General features: G+C 37.3%; 1 protein-coding gene across 1 annotated transcript in view; it reads left to right on the top strand.

The window, feature by feature from the left end:
* Positions 1-21680, top strand: part of mfsd2b (MFSD2 lysolipid transporter B, sphingolipid) — a 72504-nt gene that overhangs the window by 47245 nt on the left and 3579 nt on the right. The window contains exons 7-13 of the mRNA XM_033991350.2: positions 406-590; positions 7586-7676; positions 9402-9523; positions 15093-15176; positions 15270-15353; positions 16803-16912; positions 21127-21270. Of these exons, the coding sequence (XP_033847241.2) occupies positions 406-590; positions 7586-7676; positions 9402-9523; positions 15093-15176; positions 15270-15353; positions 16803-16912; positions 21127-21270 (820 nt within the window). The remainder of the gene's footprint in view (positions 1-405; positions 591-7585; positions 7677-9401; positions 9524-15092; positions 15177-15269; positions 15354-16802; positions 16913-21126; positions 21271-21680) is intronic.

Genomic DNA, 21680 nt, shown 5'->3' with positions numbered 1-21680 from the left:
CATTAACATTTTCTTATTAATAGTGACACACGTTTATTTAATTTTTAGATTAGTTCAAGTTGAGGTGGAGAAAAGATGAGGACGCTAAGGTAAAATTGTTTATAATAGAGGGTTTTCTAAGCATTTTAATTGAAAACGCATTGGTATCGACGTTGAATCGATATCGCAGTGTTACTTGGTATCGGATCAAAACGAAAATCACTGGAATCACCCGTCATTACCATCGGGACAGATTAAAAAAAACGTGCAATTATGTAATGCAAGATAGAAAGGTTTAAGTCCATATTCTGAATCGTTCAAGATAAAGCAATAACAAATCCATGGAGACAAGAAGATGGCAGACCCTCTTATACAAAAGCTACATTGCGCACCTTTAATCTCATGCTTGTTATTATTATCTAACAGGAATGACGATGGAGGTGATGGGGACTCTCGTCGGCGCCGCCATCCAGGGCCAGATCGTCGCCAGCGCTCACACCCGAAAGCACTGCCACAACCTGACTACAGCCGTCGCCGGTTTCCACGGCAACATCAGCCACACAGAGATCGTGCGGCGCCTGGTGCCCTCCCAAGACTACCTGTCACAAGCTGTAAGTGTCTCCTCCTCATCCGAACGGAGAGCCAGGTGTGTTCAAACTAGGACACTTTGACTTTGGGAGGAGCGGAGTCTGTGTGCAGTGCTGCAGTAGAGTTATGTCTGCGCAATGTTCTCTCCGGAAATCATCCCCCGGAGAGTTCTACAGTGATCTTTTCTCCTTGTTTCTTTGCAAAAACGGAAATGATTACATAAATATAACGTTTTGAAGCCTGGCCATAGACTATATAAAGAAGTGGATTCATTTCAGCTCCAGTCAAATGAAGCTCATCGAGGTTAGCAGTTTCAGGGGCAAATTTGGAGCTGAATTCCATATTTGGATACAGAAGCCGCCTGATTTGTCTGTTATTAATGTTCATATCTTGATTTACGGACACAATAGCGAAATGCATGTGAAATTGAACTGTATTGTACTTCTATGGGGGATTAATTGCTAGCACATAACATATTTAGACCTTTTATTGTTTTAAAAATGCTATATTTGCCAAAAAGAATGGATTTAAAAGGCGCAATATGTTTCAGTGCCCGCTTCCCTTGCTCCCTGTGCTAAATTACTCCCCCTTCAGAGCGCTATCACAACACAATCAGCATATATCCCCAATACTTCCTCTTTAAAGCATATATAGTGTTATCAGCTCGGGGAAAATGTCTGGCTTGGGTATTGATTCAGCCTATTATTGCCATTTTGCGGGCTTTTTCCCATTGAACACACAAAAAAACCCAAATCCTGACAAATAAAACAACAAAAACTTCCACCTAAAGACCACTATTTTGACTTTTAGGTTAATTTGACTTTTATTTTATTCTAAAAAACCCCCACATTTCATCAATATTTTCCAAAATATTGAGTATTTTATAAAAACCTTTGACAAATTATAGTTTTTAGGAACGTCTTTACCATTAGACCAACGCAGCCCTTTGTTTTCTTCCCCCAAAAGAATATATTTTTCAAGAAAGAAGAAGAAGAAATGATCCAAGACACAAGCCAAACATAATGTAACCTGAACATATTCTCAAAAATACATATCCTGCCCCTTCCTTTTTCTCCTGATGCTGTGTCCTTGTGCAAGTCACCTCATCACCACAAGCCTGGAAGCAGGAGCAGTGTGATTAGTGCTGGTCGTAGAGGATGTTGGTGCAGATGGACAGTCACATCTCGGGCAGTTCGCCTCGGGGCAGCTGTGGGTGCAGAAGTACCTCATTATCGCCAAATATCAGCGGAGTCTGTCCAAGGAGAGAGAAGAAACCTGAGGCTATTTATTGACAGAAAAGCCCAGCGGAAAATGGGGTTTATGTCTTTAAATTAGACTCACGATGGTCCTAAAAACATGTCATTCCCTAAAGAATCAGATTTGTTTCAAGCTTTTACTTTCAATTTTTGTTTTTTTTTCTAAAATTGATTTCTAAATTGGCTATTGTACAATTATTTCCTGGCATTTGATTGGCCGAAACACACGTCTTTGGGATTTGGCTTGTAATAACTCGGCTTTTTCCAAATTCCATACTATTTTCAACAGCCTTTAAACCATAAGAAATTTGGATAATTCCTTCTCGTCCTTTAGTCAAATTTCTTTGCAAACAAAACTTAAGCCTCGATGTCAAAATAGTAACGTGTCAATATTTTTTTGTCAAGGAGATTCTTCCTATTAACTTATTATAGCAGATTTTTCTTGATTTTTGGCAGTCGTTCGCAGCAGATGGTGTAGATCCGACTGAAACGTTTGTGAAATTACGTCTCATTTGCTTTTAAGGACATTTTTAGCTTAAGCTTTGGTTTTACCTTGACAGTTTTCGTGAACAAAAAACTCAACGTTAGCTTGACTTTTTTGACAAATAAATAAATGATACAGTTTGGTATTATGTGGTTTTAGGGCTGAATGATTTGGGAAAACAACATTTAATTGGGCAACTGTAGCTCGGCTGATCCGAAGGTTGGCGGTTCGAATCCCGCTCTCGACATAAACACCATTGGTTGAGCGGTCATATCCACAAGTTGGCGATGCGATTCCACCTCCCGCAGATGAATGCTGTCGTTGTGTCCTCGGGCAAAACACTTAACCCTCCTCGTCTCCAGTGGTTGTCATAACGACTGGAGGGACCAAAGATCCAGACTCGGGTAAAAAGAACAAAGTTTATTTACACACACGGAAATGTAAATGAAGACTGACGGGGCGGACGGTTGAGAGCGGTGTCGTATGCCGTAGTCTTCGAGCAGGTCGTGGATAGCGGGGTCAGAGGCTGGGGTGTTCGTACCGGTTGAGGAGAGCTGGGTCGGAGGCTGAGGTGCTGAGAAGTTCCAAGAAGAGGGATCACGGGGATACACGGACGAATAAACCAGAGGACGATTTGTGGAAATACAGGAAGATGACTAGACAATCTGGCAGCTTCTCTAACAATCCTCAGCCCCTTTGTAGTCCAAAGGCTGAGGCTAGATTGCAGATCGACTATAGGTATGTATCGGGTGGTGCCAGAATCTCCGCCCAGCTCCAGGAAAGACAAAGAAGGGTTGGAAAAAAACAGCACAGAACACTAAAAAAAAAAAAAATCTGATTCCTGACAGTGGCTCCTTGTTGTAAAGCGCTTTGAGTGACTTAAAGGTGGAAAAGCGCAATATAAAAATGCGTTTAATGAGATTAGATTTGCCATTTAAAGCCAGATTTTAAACATGTCCAAGAAAATTGACCAAAAGACTGAAATATAAACCAAGTAATACCAGAACCACATGCATTTCAGAACATGTACAGTTCAAATCTATGGGGTTAGCAGCTTTTTATGCAGAATAAGGCAGTTGTTTATGGAGGAATTATGGTGCCTTGGTACAAAAATTGCAGTTTGTGATTTCCTAATTGCATTTATTCAAATTAAAACTATGATTAATCTTGGAACCATATTTAACAGCTTCCTCTACTGTTTCAAATCGCAAAGAGAGGCTAACAGAGAGCTACGCCTTTAGATCTTTGTCAGTTTTGCAAGTTAAAAATGGCTATTATGAACGGAAAGAGATTGTATATATATGTGCACATTCAACCACCCACTTCCACACATGGTCTACGGGTCCGTGTCACTCAAACTGCTTCATGTTAAACCTTCGTAATGGTGGGATTGAGAGAAGAGGCGCCTTGTTTGAAATCTGATCTGCGAATCCTGGGATAGCCTCGCTGTTCTGACCACAAAGGGGCTCCGTCGCATCGTAGTCCAAACTATAGGGTCTTCCACGGTCTGTTAGCTATTACCACTATTTATGTCACACCCACAGAACGTGAACGGAGCTTCGAATATACTCGGGATTGGCTGAAATTCATTTTATTCACGTGAAATTGAACTGTATTGTATTTCTGTGGGGGATTAATTGCTAGTACATACAATATTTAGACCTTTTATTGTTTTAAAAATGCTATATTTGCCAAAAACAATGGATTTAAAAGGTGCAATACGTTTCAGCGCTCGCTTCCCTTGCTCCCTGTGCTAAATTACTCCCCCTTCAGAGCGCTATCACAACACAATCATCATATATCCCCAATACTTCCTCTTTAAAGCATATATAGTGTTATCTGGAAAAAAAGGTCTGGCTTGGGTATTAATTCAGCCTATTAAGGGATTTCATCGTCCAATCATATGGAACATTTTGCGGGCTTTTTCCCATTCAAATGATATAATATTTTGTTTTTTATTATTAGTTGCCTTGGGAACCTATCCTAATTGTTCATCATTCTGAAACCCATGGATGCATTGATGTAATAAGACTATTTACTGGCTGTTTTTGTCCTTTAATATGTAAACTTTTATGTTTACAAAGCTGTTTTAAAGTTAGTCGAGTTAAAAATCAGAAGTTGCTTTGTTTTGTCATATGTCGTTTATGTTTTAAGGATCAGATGCCATCACAAGTCTCTGTTGATACTGTTCGATTTTGGGTATTGATACCGATATTGAAGTATAAATATCGGTATCAGTGCTGAAAAAGCATCTCTACAGAGGCTGTCTTAGATTCATACTAATAAGACATGCTAACTTTTGCTGAAAATTGCATAAAAATCCATCTTTTATATTAAATAGTGTAGATCAATTTTTTTCTAAATGTGCTTGCAAGAGTCAAAAGTTAAAATAATATAATATAAATATGGGTAAAGTGTTTATTTTTCAACAAATATCAGATCAGAAGACTTTTAATGCCATTGTCAGTGAACACAACTCACAAACTATGAACTCTCTTTGGTGATAAAGTGCAACATAAAAACACTGAATAAGTACAAATAAGGGTATGCATAAAGCACAAAAAAAATTGCTTAAAAATTAAATAAAATGCAATACTTAGAGGTAGATACATGCGGTTTGACTAGTTCAAGTTTTAAAGATGATGAGTCACATGGTCAAATATTTATATAGCGCTTTTCCACCTTCAAGGCACCACTCACCCATTCACACGCACAAAAGTGAAAAAGTGTCTTGCCCAGAGACACAACGGCATCTGCGAGAGCTGGAATCGCACCGCCAACCTGTGGGTCAGTGGATCTAACCGCTCTACCGATGATGTTTTTATTATGTCGAGAGCGGGATTGGAACCGCCAACCTTCTACACAACCGAGCTACTGTCGCCAAATCGATGACAAATTGGTCCTATCCATCTATCCGTCCATTTTCTTCCGCTTATCCGGGGCAGGGTCATGGGGTCAGCAGTCTAAGCAGGGACTCCCAGACTTCCCTCACCCCAGACACATCCTCCAGCTCCTCTAATGGGACCCCAAGGCGTTCCCAAGCCATCCAGCGTGTCCTCGGTCTTCCTCAGGGCCTCCTCGTGGTGGGACATGCCCGGAACACCTCCCTGGAATGCTATAAAGAAAAAAAAGTATATAAAAATCATGATGGAATGGTGGATCCTGTGCTATTTACATATGCAGATTTGAAGTTACACAGCTCCAAATATCTCCTGGTAAACAGTTCTTCCAGTGTTTGACTTTCACATAAAACAACTGTAGACAAACTGCCCCATGTTTGTGCACCGCAGCTATTTGTACCTCTGCTGGGTCTTTCCGACGCAGTTTCAGTGAATCCTTTCGGGCCTAAATACTCTCCAAACCAAAGCGTCAGTCCTGTCCTCTGAATTCTTCCGTGGTCAGGGTGGTACAGGGAAATTGAAGTGTTTGAAGTGCATAAATAATAATGAACCGCTGGGCTTTCCGCATCAGAAAATAGTAAACAAACAGAGGTTGTTTGAGGCAGAGCAGTTCCTGTTGAGGTCTGGGCTCTAAACGGTTAAAGCTGTATTTTAGGAAACGCAGTGATTTGAGGTTTCTTCCTGTTTGTCCAGAAGTGACATGAAGGCGAGCACAGTGTGTTCAGTTCAAACTAAATCCAGTGTGTTTTTAAATGGAGAAAGTGAATGTTTTTTCGTGATTTTTCTTTCAATTATGTGTTGAATTTGGTTTGAAACTACTGTGGAGCGTTATGATCTTGAACTGTTGTTTTATTTCCCATTGTTGAAATTAAAATAGATCCTAAAATATAGCGATTGTGAATGGTAGTTTTAATAATAATAATAATAATAATAATAATAATAATACAAATAATAAAAATACAAAATAATAATACAAATGAAAAAAAAATAAAAATAAAAATAATATAATACATAATACTAATAAAAATAATAATAAAAAATAATATAATAATAATAATAATAATAATAATACTAAATAATACAAATAAAAATACAAAATAATACTAATTTAAAAATTATAATAAATAATAATAATAATAATAATAATAATAATAATAATAATAATAACAATAATAATAATAATAATAATAATAATAATAATAATAATAATAATCACAATAATAATAATAATAATCACAATAATAATAATAATAATCACAATAATAATAATAATAATCACAATAATAATAATAATAATGCTTTAGTCTTATACTGCGCTTTTCTAGTAGCTTTACAATTTCATGCATTATTCATTCACTCCACACTCATTGATTGTAAGTTACTATTTTAGCCACAGCTGCCCTGGGACAGACTGACAGAAATGAGGCTGCCAATCTGCACCATCAGCCCCTCTGACCATCACCAACACCCTCACAACACACACCACTTTTGTACTAGGCAATGTGGGTGAAGTGCCTTGCCTCAGTACACAACGACAATTGTTGCTACTGGCGCCCCCCTGTGGTACCTGGTATTCCCATCAGTCTCCCATCCAAGCACTAAACAGGACCAGCTCTGATTAGCCTCTGAGATCGGACTTTGACAAGGAAGTTTGGACATCAATCTTTTAACTTTAAGGCATATCATGAAACACCGCTCACTTGGCCTGGTCGCATCATCTGCTTGTGTTTGATAATAAATAACATCTCCATGGAGACAAGTTACAGGTCAGATCTGAGGAAAGGCAAGTTCGCTCACAGAAAAAATGCATGTTTTTAATGGAGACAAACGAATCAGCTCTCCCAACAGAAATAGTGCAACTTAAATGACAATTAATACAATAAATGCAGTTAATTAATATAAAACTACACCTGAAGGAGCACTGGCTTTGGGAACGCTTTGGAGTCCCGCTGGAGGACGTGTCTGGGGTGAGGGAAATCTGAGAGTCCCTGCTTAGACTGATAGATAAATGGAAGAAAATGGTTAGATGGATAAAGTAGTACATTAGAAGATATACAAACAGACGATACTTTCAGTGAACCATTTTTGTCTTTATTCATAACACTATAACATTTCCTGTTGTTTTCCCATATAGTTTATACATCTACTTCCATGCTACAATTACCAAAAAGAGAATTATTTACACGCAAAAGAAAAACAGCCACAGTGGTTCTCAAAATGCATGTATAGTATGTGGATATGCAGGGACTTAAATTTTAATGCATTTGAGCGGATTATGAATTAAAGATTATGGCAGGGGCTCAGAATAGTCTGTGCTGTCTGTAAAGTGTAAAATGAGAGATTCATTTAAGCCTTGTACTTTTTTTTTGTCTCCGCAGAAGGAGGTGTACATGATCGCAGCCGGGGTCATCTGCGGCATCTTCCTCATCTGCACGCTCGTCATGTTTGTGGGAGTCAGAGAGAGAGATGGTGAGTTTGTGTTTAAATGCAAAATAGATGCGATTTATAGTTTGAGTATACACTGATTATCACAGAAGTAGATGAACTAATTAATTATCTCAGTATAAAGGGCAAAATACAAGGTCTATATCCCTCAAAATTTCATTGTAGTCCACTTATTACAGATAATATCTTACTTTTGTATTGTATTTAACTTAATGAATTGTATTGTATTTAATTTTAGTGCATTTAATCCAATTTTATTTTATGGTATTTAATTTAATTGTATTTATTTTTATTTATTTTTTTTAATTTTATGATTTTATTTTATTTAATTATTTTTTATTTATTTACCTATTTATCTATTTATTTTTATTAAATTATTTCGAGCACATGTATCAGTCATCAGTCATCATCACTTAAAGCACATTTCACAAATTTGTTCTTATATAATCCTTCGTTTTGATTTCTAAGATAACTGCCACACACTTAAGGGTCATTTTCACAATTTATGACCCAATTTGCTTCTCCCCAACTTCAGGTAGGTGTGACTCGACTTTGGATCTTCGTGTGACTTTGAACTGCTCCGTCAAATCCTAAATTCGTAGCCACAAAACATCACCATGGTAGCAGCAAATAAAACAGAGCAATGCATTTAAATATAGATTCGCTATATTTCAACCTTTATGTGGCTGATTATGTTTTTAAAGTCTCAATCTACAGTAAAATTAATCTAAATCTCAAAAATCCATCCAAATTCTTACTAGTTCATTACTAAAACACTCGTTAGTTGCGGCCCTACTTAACACACACACTGCATATAGATTTAAAATAATTTCTGGTATAAGATTTCATTCCTTTTCTTTTCTCAGTTATTTATTTCCGCCACTAACAATGCTACATCCATCACAAATAAAGTGATTTAGCCCAGAATGTGTTTTCTTCTTCCCACTCCTTTTTGAGCTTATATAAGAAAAAAAATTGTGAAATGTGCTTTAAGGGATGATGACTGATGACTGATACATGTGCTCGAAATAATCAAATAAAAATAAATAGATAAATAGGTAAATAAATAAAAAATAAAATCATAAAATTAAAAAAATAAATAAAAATAAATACAATTAAATTAAATACCATAAAATAAAATTTGATTAAATGCAATAAAATTAAATACAATTCATTAAGTTAAATACAATACAATTAAATTAAAACAATACAATACAATAAAATACACATAATGAATAAATAAATAATAATTTAAAAAAAATCATAAAATAATAAATAAAAAAAAACACTTAAATTGAATACAATAGAATTAAATTAAATACAATACAATAAAATACACATAGATTAGTATACGCCCATGGACCATTATGGAACCTACCTGGGCGACTGAGGGATTACACAGCTATAACTCCACATGGGAATATAAAAGAAAGTACTACCATTTATGTTGAAAATCACATTCTATTGTCTAAAGAAATGTATTGAAATTGTCTTGAGTATCGAGTCTATCCCTTTAAATCGAAATCCAGTTGGAAATGTTAGTATCTACCTAGTACCTGCTTTATGTAAGTGCTTTTACTGACAGTCCTCCTTCTTAGAGATTGGAGCTGAGCCAGTGTGTGTGCTCGTCTCAGTGGGACAGGTCTCTGCATTGCGGTGCTGGTTCCTGGATGGTTTTTTCACTCTCGTCTTCTTTACTTTACCGTGTGATATTTGATCCTCTCCTGACTCTCTCCTTGTGTATTTCAGATCCGTACGGCCCCAAGTCTGACAAGCAGGTCTCGTTTTATAAAGGCTTCATTCTGGTGATGAGACACGGGCCCTATCTCACCCTCACTGCAGCGTTCCTCTTCATCACAGTCGCTATACAGGTACATGAGTGTGTGTGGGACGAGACCGGGACTAGACCAAGACTAGACCAGGACCAGAACAGTTCCTCTTTATATTATTTAGACAAAATATGCAATGAGAGGGGGTATACTTAAGTACATTAGGTACATTAACACTTGGACAAAAACAATATCTAAAATAGTACTAAACCAGGACGACACCAGGACTACATCAGGACTACATCAGGACTACATCAGGACTACATCAGGACTACATCAGGACTACACCAGGACTACACCAGGACTACACCAGGACTACACCAGGACTAGACCCAAGACTACACCAGGATTAGACCAGGACTAAGACAGGACTAAGACAGGACTAGAACAGTTCCTCTTCATAACAATTGCTATACAGATACAGTGTGTGTTACATTAAAGGCAAAATATGCAATGGACTAGACCAGGACTAGACCAGGACTACACGGGGCTAAACCAGGACTTGACCGGGACTAGACTGGGACTAGACTGGGACTAGACTGGGACTAGACTGGGACTAGACTGGGACTAGACTGGGACTAGACTGGGACTAGACTAGTACTAAACTAGTACTAAACTAGGACTAAACCGGGACTAGACGAAGACTAAACAGGACTAGACGAGGACTAAACTGGGACTACAACCGGGACTAAACCGGGACTAGACGGGGACTAGACTGGGACTAGACTGGGACTAGGCTGGGACTAGGCTGGGACTAGGCTGGGACTAGACTGGGACTAGACTGGGACTAAACTGGGACTAAACTGGGATTAAATCGGGACTAAACGACGACTAAACTGGGACTAAACTGGGACTAAACCGGGACTAAACTGGGACTAAACTGGGACTAAACTGGGACTAAACCGGGACTAAACTGGGACTAAACTGGGACTAAACTGGGACTAAACTAGGACTAAACTAGAACTAAACTGGGACTATACCAGGACTAAACTGGACTAGAACAGTTCCTCTTCATAACAGTGGCTATACAGGTATGTGTGTTTAATAAAATGCAAATATACAATGGTGTGAGGAATAATTAAGGTGATATATTAACACTTACACAAACACCTCATCAAAACTGACTAAACCAGGACTAAACCAGAACTAGACCAGGACTGAGCAAAGTCTAAATGAGGACTAAACTGGGACTAGACCTGGACTAGCCAAAAATAAACAAAAAAAGCTAACTTAAATCTTAAAACTAGGAAGTAAACCTGCACTAAACCAGGACTGAACCAAGTCTAAATCAGGACTAAACTGGGACTAGACCAGGACTAAACTGCATCTACACCTGGACTACCCAAAAATAAATTAAAAGGCTAACTTGGATCTTAAAATCCCAATCGGTTTATTAAAAATGACTTATGATAATGCCCGTGTCTCTTTTCCGCAGTAATTCTTAAGCTCACTCCTTTTCGCTTCTCCTTAACTCATAATATCTCACTTGAACGATGCTTGGCCCCTCCCCCTTCTGCACACACGACAGTAACGACCAGAGCAAATGAACCTGGCCCATCGGTCAATGTTGATTTGATCACAGCAGAGGAGCTCTTAGTGAAAGCTTTAGTTTTAAGCTGCTCTAAGTCCCTGTTCTCCTGAGAGCCACAACAACACAAAATTACTGTCTACTGTCACAAACGCAACCCCAGAGAACACCCCGAAAACTCTTTAAAGTACAAACGGGAACGCACGTCATGTTGGCTAAATTAAGGGCATGTTTTATAAGTGGACAGAAAGTCTACTCTCTCGCTGTGTTTTTTTCTTTTTATAAACGCTATCTAAGGTATAATTATTTGCAGTTTTATAGAGTGGACCACTTTATCGAGTTAAGTACAGGCGTGTTTCTATATTTTAATGCGAATGTGTTTAAGTGCAGTGGTTAAGTATAGGCCTGTCATGATAATTACTACAGCGATTTGACGATTATGATAGATGGAACTGTATTTTTCTGGGTCAATATACATCATGTGTGCTTTTTCGTTGAACTACTGAGATGTTTTTGGTTATTTTTTGGCTGTATGATAAGATTTGAGCTATAGAAGGTTGAATAAATAGCTTGTATGACTCATTACAGATTCAAACTAAGTACTAAAGTGTTTTGTTCTTTTTTTAATTATTTCCGCTCATGATTTTTAACAATATTGTAGATTTAGAATAGTTTTTGTGGCTCTTGGGTTTTTAAATATAGTCTACTTAACATGAAATGCTAAATAGGCATGCCCAAACTGTGGCCCGTGGGCCAAATGCGGCTCTCAGACCAATTTTTCTTGGCTCTCAAGCTTCAAAGTGAATTAGCCCATATTACCTTAAACAGTACTTTTTACTGTACATTTCTGAAAATCTACTTTAACAAGCCCATATCAAATATTTAATGTGTCTCATTGAGGATGTAAACATGAATAAAGGTCTAGTGGTTCAGTCTAACTTGTAATAATAACGCAAATTTGCAGTATTCAGTGTATCGCCAACGAGTCTATGTTCCTCAATCGGCCCTCAGCTTCGTCTGTGTTTTTATATGTGAGCCATAATGAGGAAAAAATTGGACACCTCTACGCTAAAGGGTCCAAAAGTAGTTTAAAAGGACACAGACATGACTTGGGTTTTTGGGTCAGTGGCATAAATTAGTTTCAATATTATCATTTCTCGCAATATGTCGCACTTCAAAAATGTGTTACTGTGGCAGCCCTAGTTCAGTACATTCATAGTCTATTTTTAGTTTATTTTTAAGTCTATTTATTTATTTTTTTAATATAATTTTAAGCTTTTTATCTATTATCTTGTTTTATTGCATGTACCATTTTCCTTCTGTTCTTTAACTGTGCGGTGCAATATTGGAATTTCCCCACTGTGGGACTAATAAAGGCACATCTTATCTTATCTTATTGCTAAATAGAAACACACTTAGAGAAGACTACTAGAGGTCGACTGATAGGAGGTTTTTTTTTCATGGCCGATGCTGATACAGATTGTTTATAATCCAGAGCCGATATTTAGGGCAGATTTTTAGCATTTTCTCCAAGTAATATAATTTTAATTTACTGCAAAGTCACCCATACTGCTGTTTCAATTCAACCCCTTGCACTACTACCCTTGTGTATATACTGTTATACTGTTCAAATAAAGCTATGTATTGTATGTATGTAAAGCTTTGTATAGGTTGCTGGTTACATAGCAAAATATCGGGCTTTGAGTTAGGTTTACAGCTGCTGGTCTATCTCTAGAGACCACCGCCAAGGCACTAGACATGGGACAATAAACAATAATACTGTTTATTGTGATAAAGTGGTTCAACAATAATCGTTTGTGGGACATTTTATGTAATTGTGATAATCGCCGACAAAGATAATCACCCTTATATCACCAAAATGTGTAGAAAAAAAAGGGGCATCAACAGGAGGGGGGCAAAAGGGTCTGTTGTCCGGGGCCCCAGGGTCTTAGCGGCCCCAGAATTGGACCCTCTTCCTATTAATTTGTATTATAGGGGGCCCATGTGAGGCTTATTGCTCCACATCCTCAAATTTCATCCATAATATTCCCTGTTAAAGTTATAATTTTTCATATCCATAACAACTTAAATCATTATCGTGATATAATTGTTAATCGCAATTATTTTGGCCGTGATAATCGTAGAACTATCTTGCAATTGTACTGAATTTGGTTAGATCTCTGAGTCCCCTGGCACTGCTTTGTTTATGCAGTGAGAATAGGTATCGCTACTTCACTGTCTCCATGGCGATTTTTAATACTTTACCTGGAATATCCCACAGTGTTTCCTCATTTATTTATATTTATTCATCCACAGGCGTTTTTATTTCTCAAAAATACCCGGAAAAACATGCATACTCACTTTGAACGGGCTCGCTTTTCTTTAGATCTGACCTGTAATTTGGACTGGTGAAGCAAGTAGCGGATCCCCACCCAAAAAGCTACATAGTGTCTCTTTAAATATAGTATAACATGAAACGCTAAAGGAGTCAAAAGTAGTTTAAAAAGACACACGACATGGCATAAGACTTTTAAATTCAAATTGGTAAACACTCGAGTAAACTTTGCCTTTCTTAGATTGACAAAAATATACGCTCCTCCCTCGTCGTGTCTCCTGTAACTAAAGCCAATATATATTTTCAGCCTTTCAAACGTTGTAGGTGTCAGTTGTTGTCTGTGTTCGCACGTCAGGGGAATAAATCAGACACAAAATGCTGTCAGCAGCTTGTCGCAGCGAGCGCAGGGTGACACTGCTGAGTAGACCAGATACTAGAATACATCAATGTTATATACACTAGCTCCTGTGATGAGTTAGGATACTCATTTAAGAATAATAATAATAAAAAATGTTATGTATTATGCACTCTTCATTCCATAGAATCTCAGCGTGCAACAAAAAAAACAAGAACTTTAAACAAATACTAATTGCTAAATGCTAAAAAAAACATTCATTCATTTGACTAAAACACAGATATGGTCATTTTATTTAAGTGTTTGCTCAAATATTTATCAGATCTCAGCTCGTTGTGGTTTATAATTTTACTTTCTGATTGGAAATGATGACGTCGCAGTAGTTTTATAACTGTTACCTGGCAACAAAACCAGACAGAGACAAGCCTCCCCAAATGCACTACATTATAATTCACTATATTATTATTATTTGACAGATAAACAGCGGTGGGTGAAGTACTCAGTTTTGTTACTTAAGTAAAAGTACAGATATAGAGGTCAAAAGTAAAAGTGGAAGAAGTATCATGTGAAAAAAATCTGCTTAAGTAAAAGTATTAAAGTACCTGTTTAAAATTGTACTTAAAGAGTAAAAAGTAAAAGTATTTCACACAAGTACTGTTAAATGTAGTGATATTGATTTAAAAATGAGACATATTTGGTCAACAGAAACAATTTGAATCATTTTCTTAATTTTAATTGTCAGTCTTGTTCAAAAATGTAGTGGAGTAGAAAGTACAGATACTGCTCTCAAATGTAGTGAAGTAAAAGTAAAAAGTATCCACTGTAAAATGTACTTAAGTAAAGTACAGATACGTAAAAATTTAGCTTAAGTAGAGCACTTTACTACTTGTACTTTGTTATCGTTCACGATCTCAGGTAAATATACATGAAAACAACTTTATTTTGTTAAATTCAAGTTTGCACGGTCAAAAAAATTGCGCACAAATTTTAATAAATAAACTTTTGGATGAAATTCTGAGTCCTCCTATAGCGTAATGTCATCAATATGTTTTAGATCTATGCTCTAGTTTATGTCATTTTCACCTTTTTTCCCTGCATTCCTTGAATTACTGCTGCATGTCTGATTTAAAACTATAATAAAACCTCAGCTGGTGGAGTGTTTGTTCACTGATCTGAAGGTTGGTGGTTCAAATCCTGCTCTGGACAAAAACATTTGACATTTGTTTGAGTGGTCGGATCCACTGACGCACAGGTTGACGGTGTGATTCCAGCTCCTACAGATGAATACTGTGGTTGTGTCCTTGGGCAACACTCTTAACCCACTTCACCCCCAGTGTCTGCGTACTCTGGTGTGTGAATGTGTTTAACTTTAACGTTTCCTCCTCTTTTTCAGCTGGTACAGAGCAACTTCGTCCTCTTCTGCACCTACGCGGCCGATTTGAAGGATCACTTTCAGAACATAGTCCTCACCATTCTGGTTCGTTGGAGAATTTCTTCTTATCAAAACGAATCCGAAGTTATTTCAAATTGTGTCGCTGTATTTGTATTAATATCGCTAACTTCTGCACAGGTTTCGGCGGTCATCAGCATCCCTCTTTGGCAATGGTTCCTGGAGAGATTTGGAAAGAAGACGGCAGCCTTTTGTGGCATAACTGTAAGTAATTTGTCCATCTTGTTGATTTGGATTAAACAATACAAATATACTAACTTAGGTGGTGCTGGATAAGGATACTTTACTATTTAGAGCAATAAAACATTCAATTAAAGGTACGCTACGTAGCTTTTCTGGTGGAGAGCGTGCCAGATTCAAGCTTACACTGCAAAAATGAATATCTAGGTCAGTTAAAATGACTTAAATCAAGAACAGAAGTACAATTATCTACCGCTGGATTAGTGAAGTGTGTTTTTCTTAATTCAAGCAACACGATCCAATGAAGTTTCACTGGTCTTGGTAATACATATTTTTTTCAGACAAAGGTTTAGGTGCGTGACAGTGAAAAGGCCCCCTCATCCCGGTTTAAAGTCTCGTGGGCACGTTTCCGTATTTTAAATCCAGGTGTTTGCTCCGTCGCAGTCCATAATGTAGCTATTAAACTCCAGCAAGATTTAATTTTATTATTTTAACATTCCACAATGAAACTTTTCTCATGGATGTTCTGTCACCCGCCTTTTGCCAAGGAGATGTTATTGCTTTGACTGGAATGTTCAACAATAGGGCATTCAACTTTCTGTTTTGCATTTATTCAATTATGTTTTTTTTTCTTAAACTGATATAAAATACTTACCATATTTTCTGGTCTATACGTCACAATGTTTTTTCATAGTTTGGCCAGGGGTGCGACTTATACTCGATTGCGATGTGATTTATATGTGAAATATGTTTTTTTCTTCATTATTATGCATTTTTTGGCTGGTGCGACTTATACTCCAGTGCGGCTTATACTGTGGAAAATACCGTACTTTGAAAAACATGGATTTTTACCAAGAGCAAACTCAAGGCCCGTGTGCCAAATGCGGCCCGCCACGTCATTTTATGTGGCCCGCGACAAAGGAAATTAAAAGGTATGACTGTGTTAAAATGTCAGTTTATCATTAGATAGAGTTAAACAGCCATTTTTTAATCTCTATGCAAATCCATATGCAATATTTGAAACTTGAATAAGCGATAAATATAAACGGTTAATTAACAAGATAAAAAAATAATAATTACATTAAGTTTGGTTACATTTAGTGACATTTATCTTACAGTTAGTTACATCTGGCCCTTTGAGAACAACCATTTTGCTGATGTGGCCCTTTGTGAAAACGAGTTTGACACCCCTGCTCTACACAGATCTGACCTGTAACTTGTCCTGCGTGGTGCCGTTGCCTGCTCGTTTCCATGGAGACAGAGAATCTTAATCTCATATACAAAGCAATAACATCTCCATTGAGACGAATTACAAAAACGATTGCTTTATTGGTAGATCATTTTACTTGTCAAGCGAAGTAAAATCAAGATAAACTTCACTTTTTGCAGCGTAATAACTATTCTAAAGTGGTGCCCTTTAACTTAATAACTGTGTCTGACCAATAATGACCTTCTCTGTTTGTGTTTGTCCAGTGGATCATGCCGTTCACCCTGATGCTCGTGTTCATCCCTAACGTGGTGGTGGCTTATGTGGTGGCTGTGTCTTCAGGGCTCAGTGTCGCCGCTTCCCTCCTTCTGCCCTGGTGCGTCAATCTACTTTATATTTAAATTATCACCATTAGGACCTGAATGATTATGTTAAATATGACACAGTTCACTCTTAAAGGGCTTATTTTACGCTGTTAATTATGTTCTAATGTTGTTTCCTCATCACTAACAGACCTGGAGTTGTGTTTTGTTTCATTCACACATGTTTAACACACAAACAAACTGCGTATTCAGGCTGAGTTCTTCTCTCAAGCGGAAAACACTCTGTTCCACCTTGTGATGTCATCATGTGGTAATACAGGAAGTGCTCTACTGTGTTTTTAAACTCCACACACCTTCACTAGAATCATTTGGATAATTTCAGACCTAGAATTTATAATTAAACAAAAGGCAAAAGGTGGCTATTAACTTGAAAACTACCACTGTGTGACATCACAAGGTGGAAAAGAGCATTTTGAGCTTTGGAGATGTAGACAGCCCAATAATGCAAGATTTTTTTGACGAGGTAACATTATAACATGACTTTAAGGTCACAAGAGTCAGTTTAGGACCTTTAATGTAATTCAATAGACAAAACTAACAAATAGAAGCTAAGTAATAAGTTGTCACCATTATTAGAAAGAAGTAAGTAAAAAAAAGTGTAGTAAAGTATATCTTAGGTGTTTTTAGTTCATATTTTCAGAGTTACTTCTGACTTGCTCAAGACTGAACCACTGTACCAGATTTGTGCTGCCTTAAAAACCCAAAAAACAGACCAAGTTAAAGTTCATTTTAAACGTTTTGTGGTATAACCTATGTCACCCGTGGATAGTTTTGTTATAATTTGCACATTTGAAATCACAATATTCATCTAAAACACATGTGTCAAACTCAAGGCCCGGGGGACAAATGTGGCCCTCCACATCATTTTATGTGGCCCTCGACAGGGTAAATTGAAAGGTATGATGGTCTTAACATGTCATTTTATCAAGAGATATGTTGTGACACAGACATATTTTTACATCTATGCAAATGAATATGCAATATTTGAAACTTGAATAAGTAATAAAGACACAAACAGTTAATTAACAAGTTAAAAAAGTAGTTACATTTATTTTACATCTGGCTCTTTGAGGGCAGCCATTTTGCCCTCGGTGAAAATGTGTTTGACATCCCTGATCTAAAATGACTAAATAAATATGCTAACTTACGTGTTAGAAAACGGTGGTGTCCAATGGGAGTTGACGTCGCCGTAAACGTCATCACAACAAAGAGCTGTGTAGCTGTTGGCGCCCCCTATGGACAGCTGCACATCACTCTAGCGAGCAGCAGAGTTTTTTTCATTTATACGCTGCTGAATCCTACGAGTATCACCGATTAAGAAAACAAAATCAAAGAAAAGTAGTGAGAGCAGTGGGTGTGTACTTGTGGCGGTGAAAATGAGGGTTGATCGGCAAAAGGGCGTCTTGAAAATAAGTGATTAAAGATTCCTCAAACATGAATCACTCCAAAAACAACTCTGAGACGGGAAATGAGAAGGAAACAATTATTACATGGTTAAAATCTCTGAAAAGTTGATTTTGCAGAATACGTCGGCTTTTAAACCTCCATATTTCCAATCACAATGACTATAGTTAAACTTTTTGCTGAGCTTGTGACTTCTGCCCATTAACCCCGGTCATAAGTGTCTAATGTCTTTTTAAACACTGACAGCATAAGGGAGTGTTTATATTTACCATATGTCTCTAGGGACATCCCAGCTCTTCCCTGATCTCGGGGACCGGCCCTAAACCCTAATTACAGAGGCGTAGCAGGGGGCATGTTTATTTTGGATGGGCTGATTGTTTATCCTGCCTATAACCGCCCATAAGCTTTAATATCATCATGATATTAGCCCTGTAATTTAGGTCTCCCACTTTATAAGACGGGCTGTAGTGTCTTAGTAGTGTCTAGTTGAGTGATTCATTTAAAGAATAAAGGGAGTCACAATGGAGGTTAATTAAAGAGGTACTATGTAACTTTTTAGTAGAGTCACCATGTAGAACTTTGCTTAGAATGTTCCTCATTATGACATTTTTATTTTTTATTTTATTTTATTTTATTTTTTTCTTTTCTTTTCTTTTTTCTTTTCTTTTTTAACTTTTCTTTCTTTTTTCTTTTTTTCTTCTTTTTTTACTTTTCTTTTCTTTTTTTCTTTTCTTTTCTTTTTTCCTTTCTTTTTCTTTTTTCTTTTTTTCTTTTCTTTTCTTTTCAAAAACACACATTCTTGCTGTGAGCAGGCTTGCCTCCACAGATCTGACTTGTAACCTGCTCGTCTCCGTGGAGATAGATCCCTTAGAACATTCCAGTCAAAGTAATATCATCTCCATGGAGACAACTGGTTTTATGGATTAAAAATACATAGAAAAACATGCATTCTTGCTGTATGTGGGTCGTCTCTGCGCGGACCTGTAGATCAGTTTAATGCCGTACTGCGGAACATTTCGTGCAAATTTATAACGCATCCATGGAGACAGGCAGGTGGCAGATACTCCACCAGAAAAGCTACACACACTCAATAATGACGCCTCATGTAAGAGTGTCATAGTTTTAGAGAGAACAATAGTTTTTGTAGTTAAAGTGCACTATGTAACATTTCTGGTTGAGGGTCTGTCACCTGCTCGTCTCTGCGTCGGTGTTATTGCTTTGCACATGACATTAAACTTGTTTATCTCCATGGAGACAAGCTGGCAGCGGCACCAGGACAAGTCCACCCGGGCCTGGTTACACAGAGCACGTCTAAATATTTCACTTGTTTGACAAATTGTTTGAATAAATCACTGTTATTTTAATCCAAAGTCGTCAGATGTCACGTTTTATGTCATTCACTTAATCTCCCTCTGCAAAACTACAAATACTACAAAGTACAGAGAAAAAAAAATAAACAACTCTACTAAATATTTTTTTTATATATTTCATATTCAAATCGTCAAAGTATCCATCATTTGTTTTGTCGAAAAATATTCACTTTTTTCTTAACTATTTCTTACTTCATATATTTGATGTCTTCTGTGTGTGTATGAAATGTAGAAAATGGTAAAAATTATGAGAAAAAAAACAAAACATAGAATGAAAGAGCGTGTCCAAACTTTTAACTGGTAGTGTATGTTTAAACAACACCAGTCAAAAGTTTGAACACTACAGTTGTCTCTCACTATATCGCGGTTTACCTCTCGCCGTCTCGCTGTTTTGCTGATGTAAAAAAGCATGAAAAATTGCACTAAAAACATCATATGATCGTGCATCGTGTTCTGCGTCCTGATTGGCTAAGTGACTGTAGACCATTGTGTTGTGCGTCCTGATTGGCTGTTGGACTGTAGACCATTGTCCATCAGTCTCCTCTGTGCCGTGTCTCCTGTCCAGTACAGAATGTGTTCAGACAAATTTACATAAACGTTGGATCGTAGTGTGACTCTGAAGTGCTGTACGTTTGCAATTTGTTTTCTCCCCGACAAAACCCACAATGTCGATGAAACGTTCTGCACCGGCAAAGACGCCTACGAAGGTTTGAACTTTGAGAGACTTTAAACGAGAGAGAAATGTGAGAAAATGTTAACGCCTGTGTGAGAAAAGTGTATGAAGTGTGTGGTGAGGGGTTTTACAGACAAAAACATATAGAATAATTATAAAAAATAAAGCTGATACTTCGCGGATTTGACCTATTGTGGGTTATTTTTAGAATGTGACCCCCGCGATAAACGAGGGACCGGTGTACATAAAGTAGACACCAAATATATGAAGTAATATGTATGGAATTATGTAGTAAATGTAGTAAAGAAAAAGTTGAATAAGTCTTCTAAATATTTTTCATCAAAGCAAAGGGTGGACACTTTGAGGATTTGAACGCGAAACATAAATAAGTAATTTACCTGTTTTTTTTAGTACATAATATCCATATATCTTGCTTTATATATCTGATGTCTTATGTGTGCATATAAAATGTAGAAAGTATTAAAAAAAACAAAAACAAAACATTAACAAGTGTATTTTAGGCCTCAAAAACAAACAGTTCATATGGTTTGGTGTGTTTTTATTTGTACAGGGACAGAGTATAAAGTTCTATCGACCAAAGAGGAAAATATGTCTTTTTCCAGGTTATATCAAAACGTGCTTATTCCCACCTGTCGTCCCTGAACAGGCTGATGTTACGATCTCAAAAACTGACGTAATTTAAGTCATTTCACAATCCCTCCCTTCCATCTTTTCTAAACTCTGTGTTTGTGCTCGGCAGGTCGATGCTCCCTGACGTTGTGGACGACTTCAGACTGGCTAACCCCTTCTCCCGAGGCCACGAAGCTATATTTTACTCCTTCTATGTGTTTTTCACCAAGTTCGCTTCCAGCATCTCCCTGGGGGTCTCCACGCTCTGTCTGGAGTAAGTTACCGTTGTTTTTCCTTCATCTGACAGTCGTCGGCGGATAATGGCGTCTCTTTTAAGTATTTCTCATTAGGCCGTCCTCCCGTCCTCATGTATATTTCATCGGGTCTGAGGTGTTGACTCTGCTTGTTTTTGAAGTTGAAGCAGTTGCTGTGTCAGGCTCCGAGTCGATATGTCGGCTTCACGCAACAGCACGCAAATGTATTTATAGTTTAAAGGTGTATTACGTAACTTTTCAGGTGGAGATGTCATGGCTTTACCTGGCACATTCTATAGTTTCAATATGCAATTACACATGCTTTTCTTGATCAAAAATACCGTCTCTCCGCAGATCTAACCTGTGTTGTCACCTGCTTGTTTCCATAGAGACAGATTTTTCCACAGTTTAATGCCATACTGTTGAATAT

Source organism: Periophthalmus magnuspinnatus, chromosome 24, assembly GCF_009829125.3.
Source record: "Periophthalmus magnuspinnatus isolate fPerMag1 chromosome 24, fPerMag1.2.pri, whole genome shotgun sequence".
NCBI classification, from domain to species: Eukaryota; Metazoa; Chordata; class Actinopteri; order Gobiiformes; family Gobiidae; genus Periophthalmus; species Periophthalmus magnuspinnatus.
Note: the sequence above shows the minus strand (reverse complement) of the source record. Positions and strands in the feature narration are given on the sequence as shown.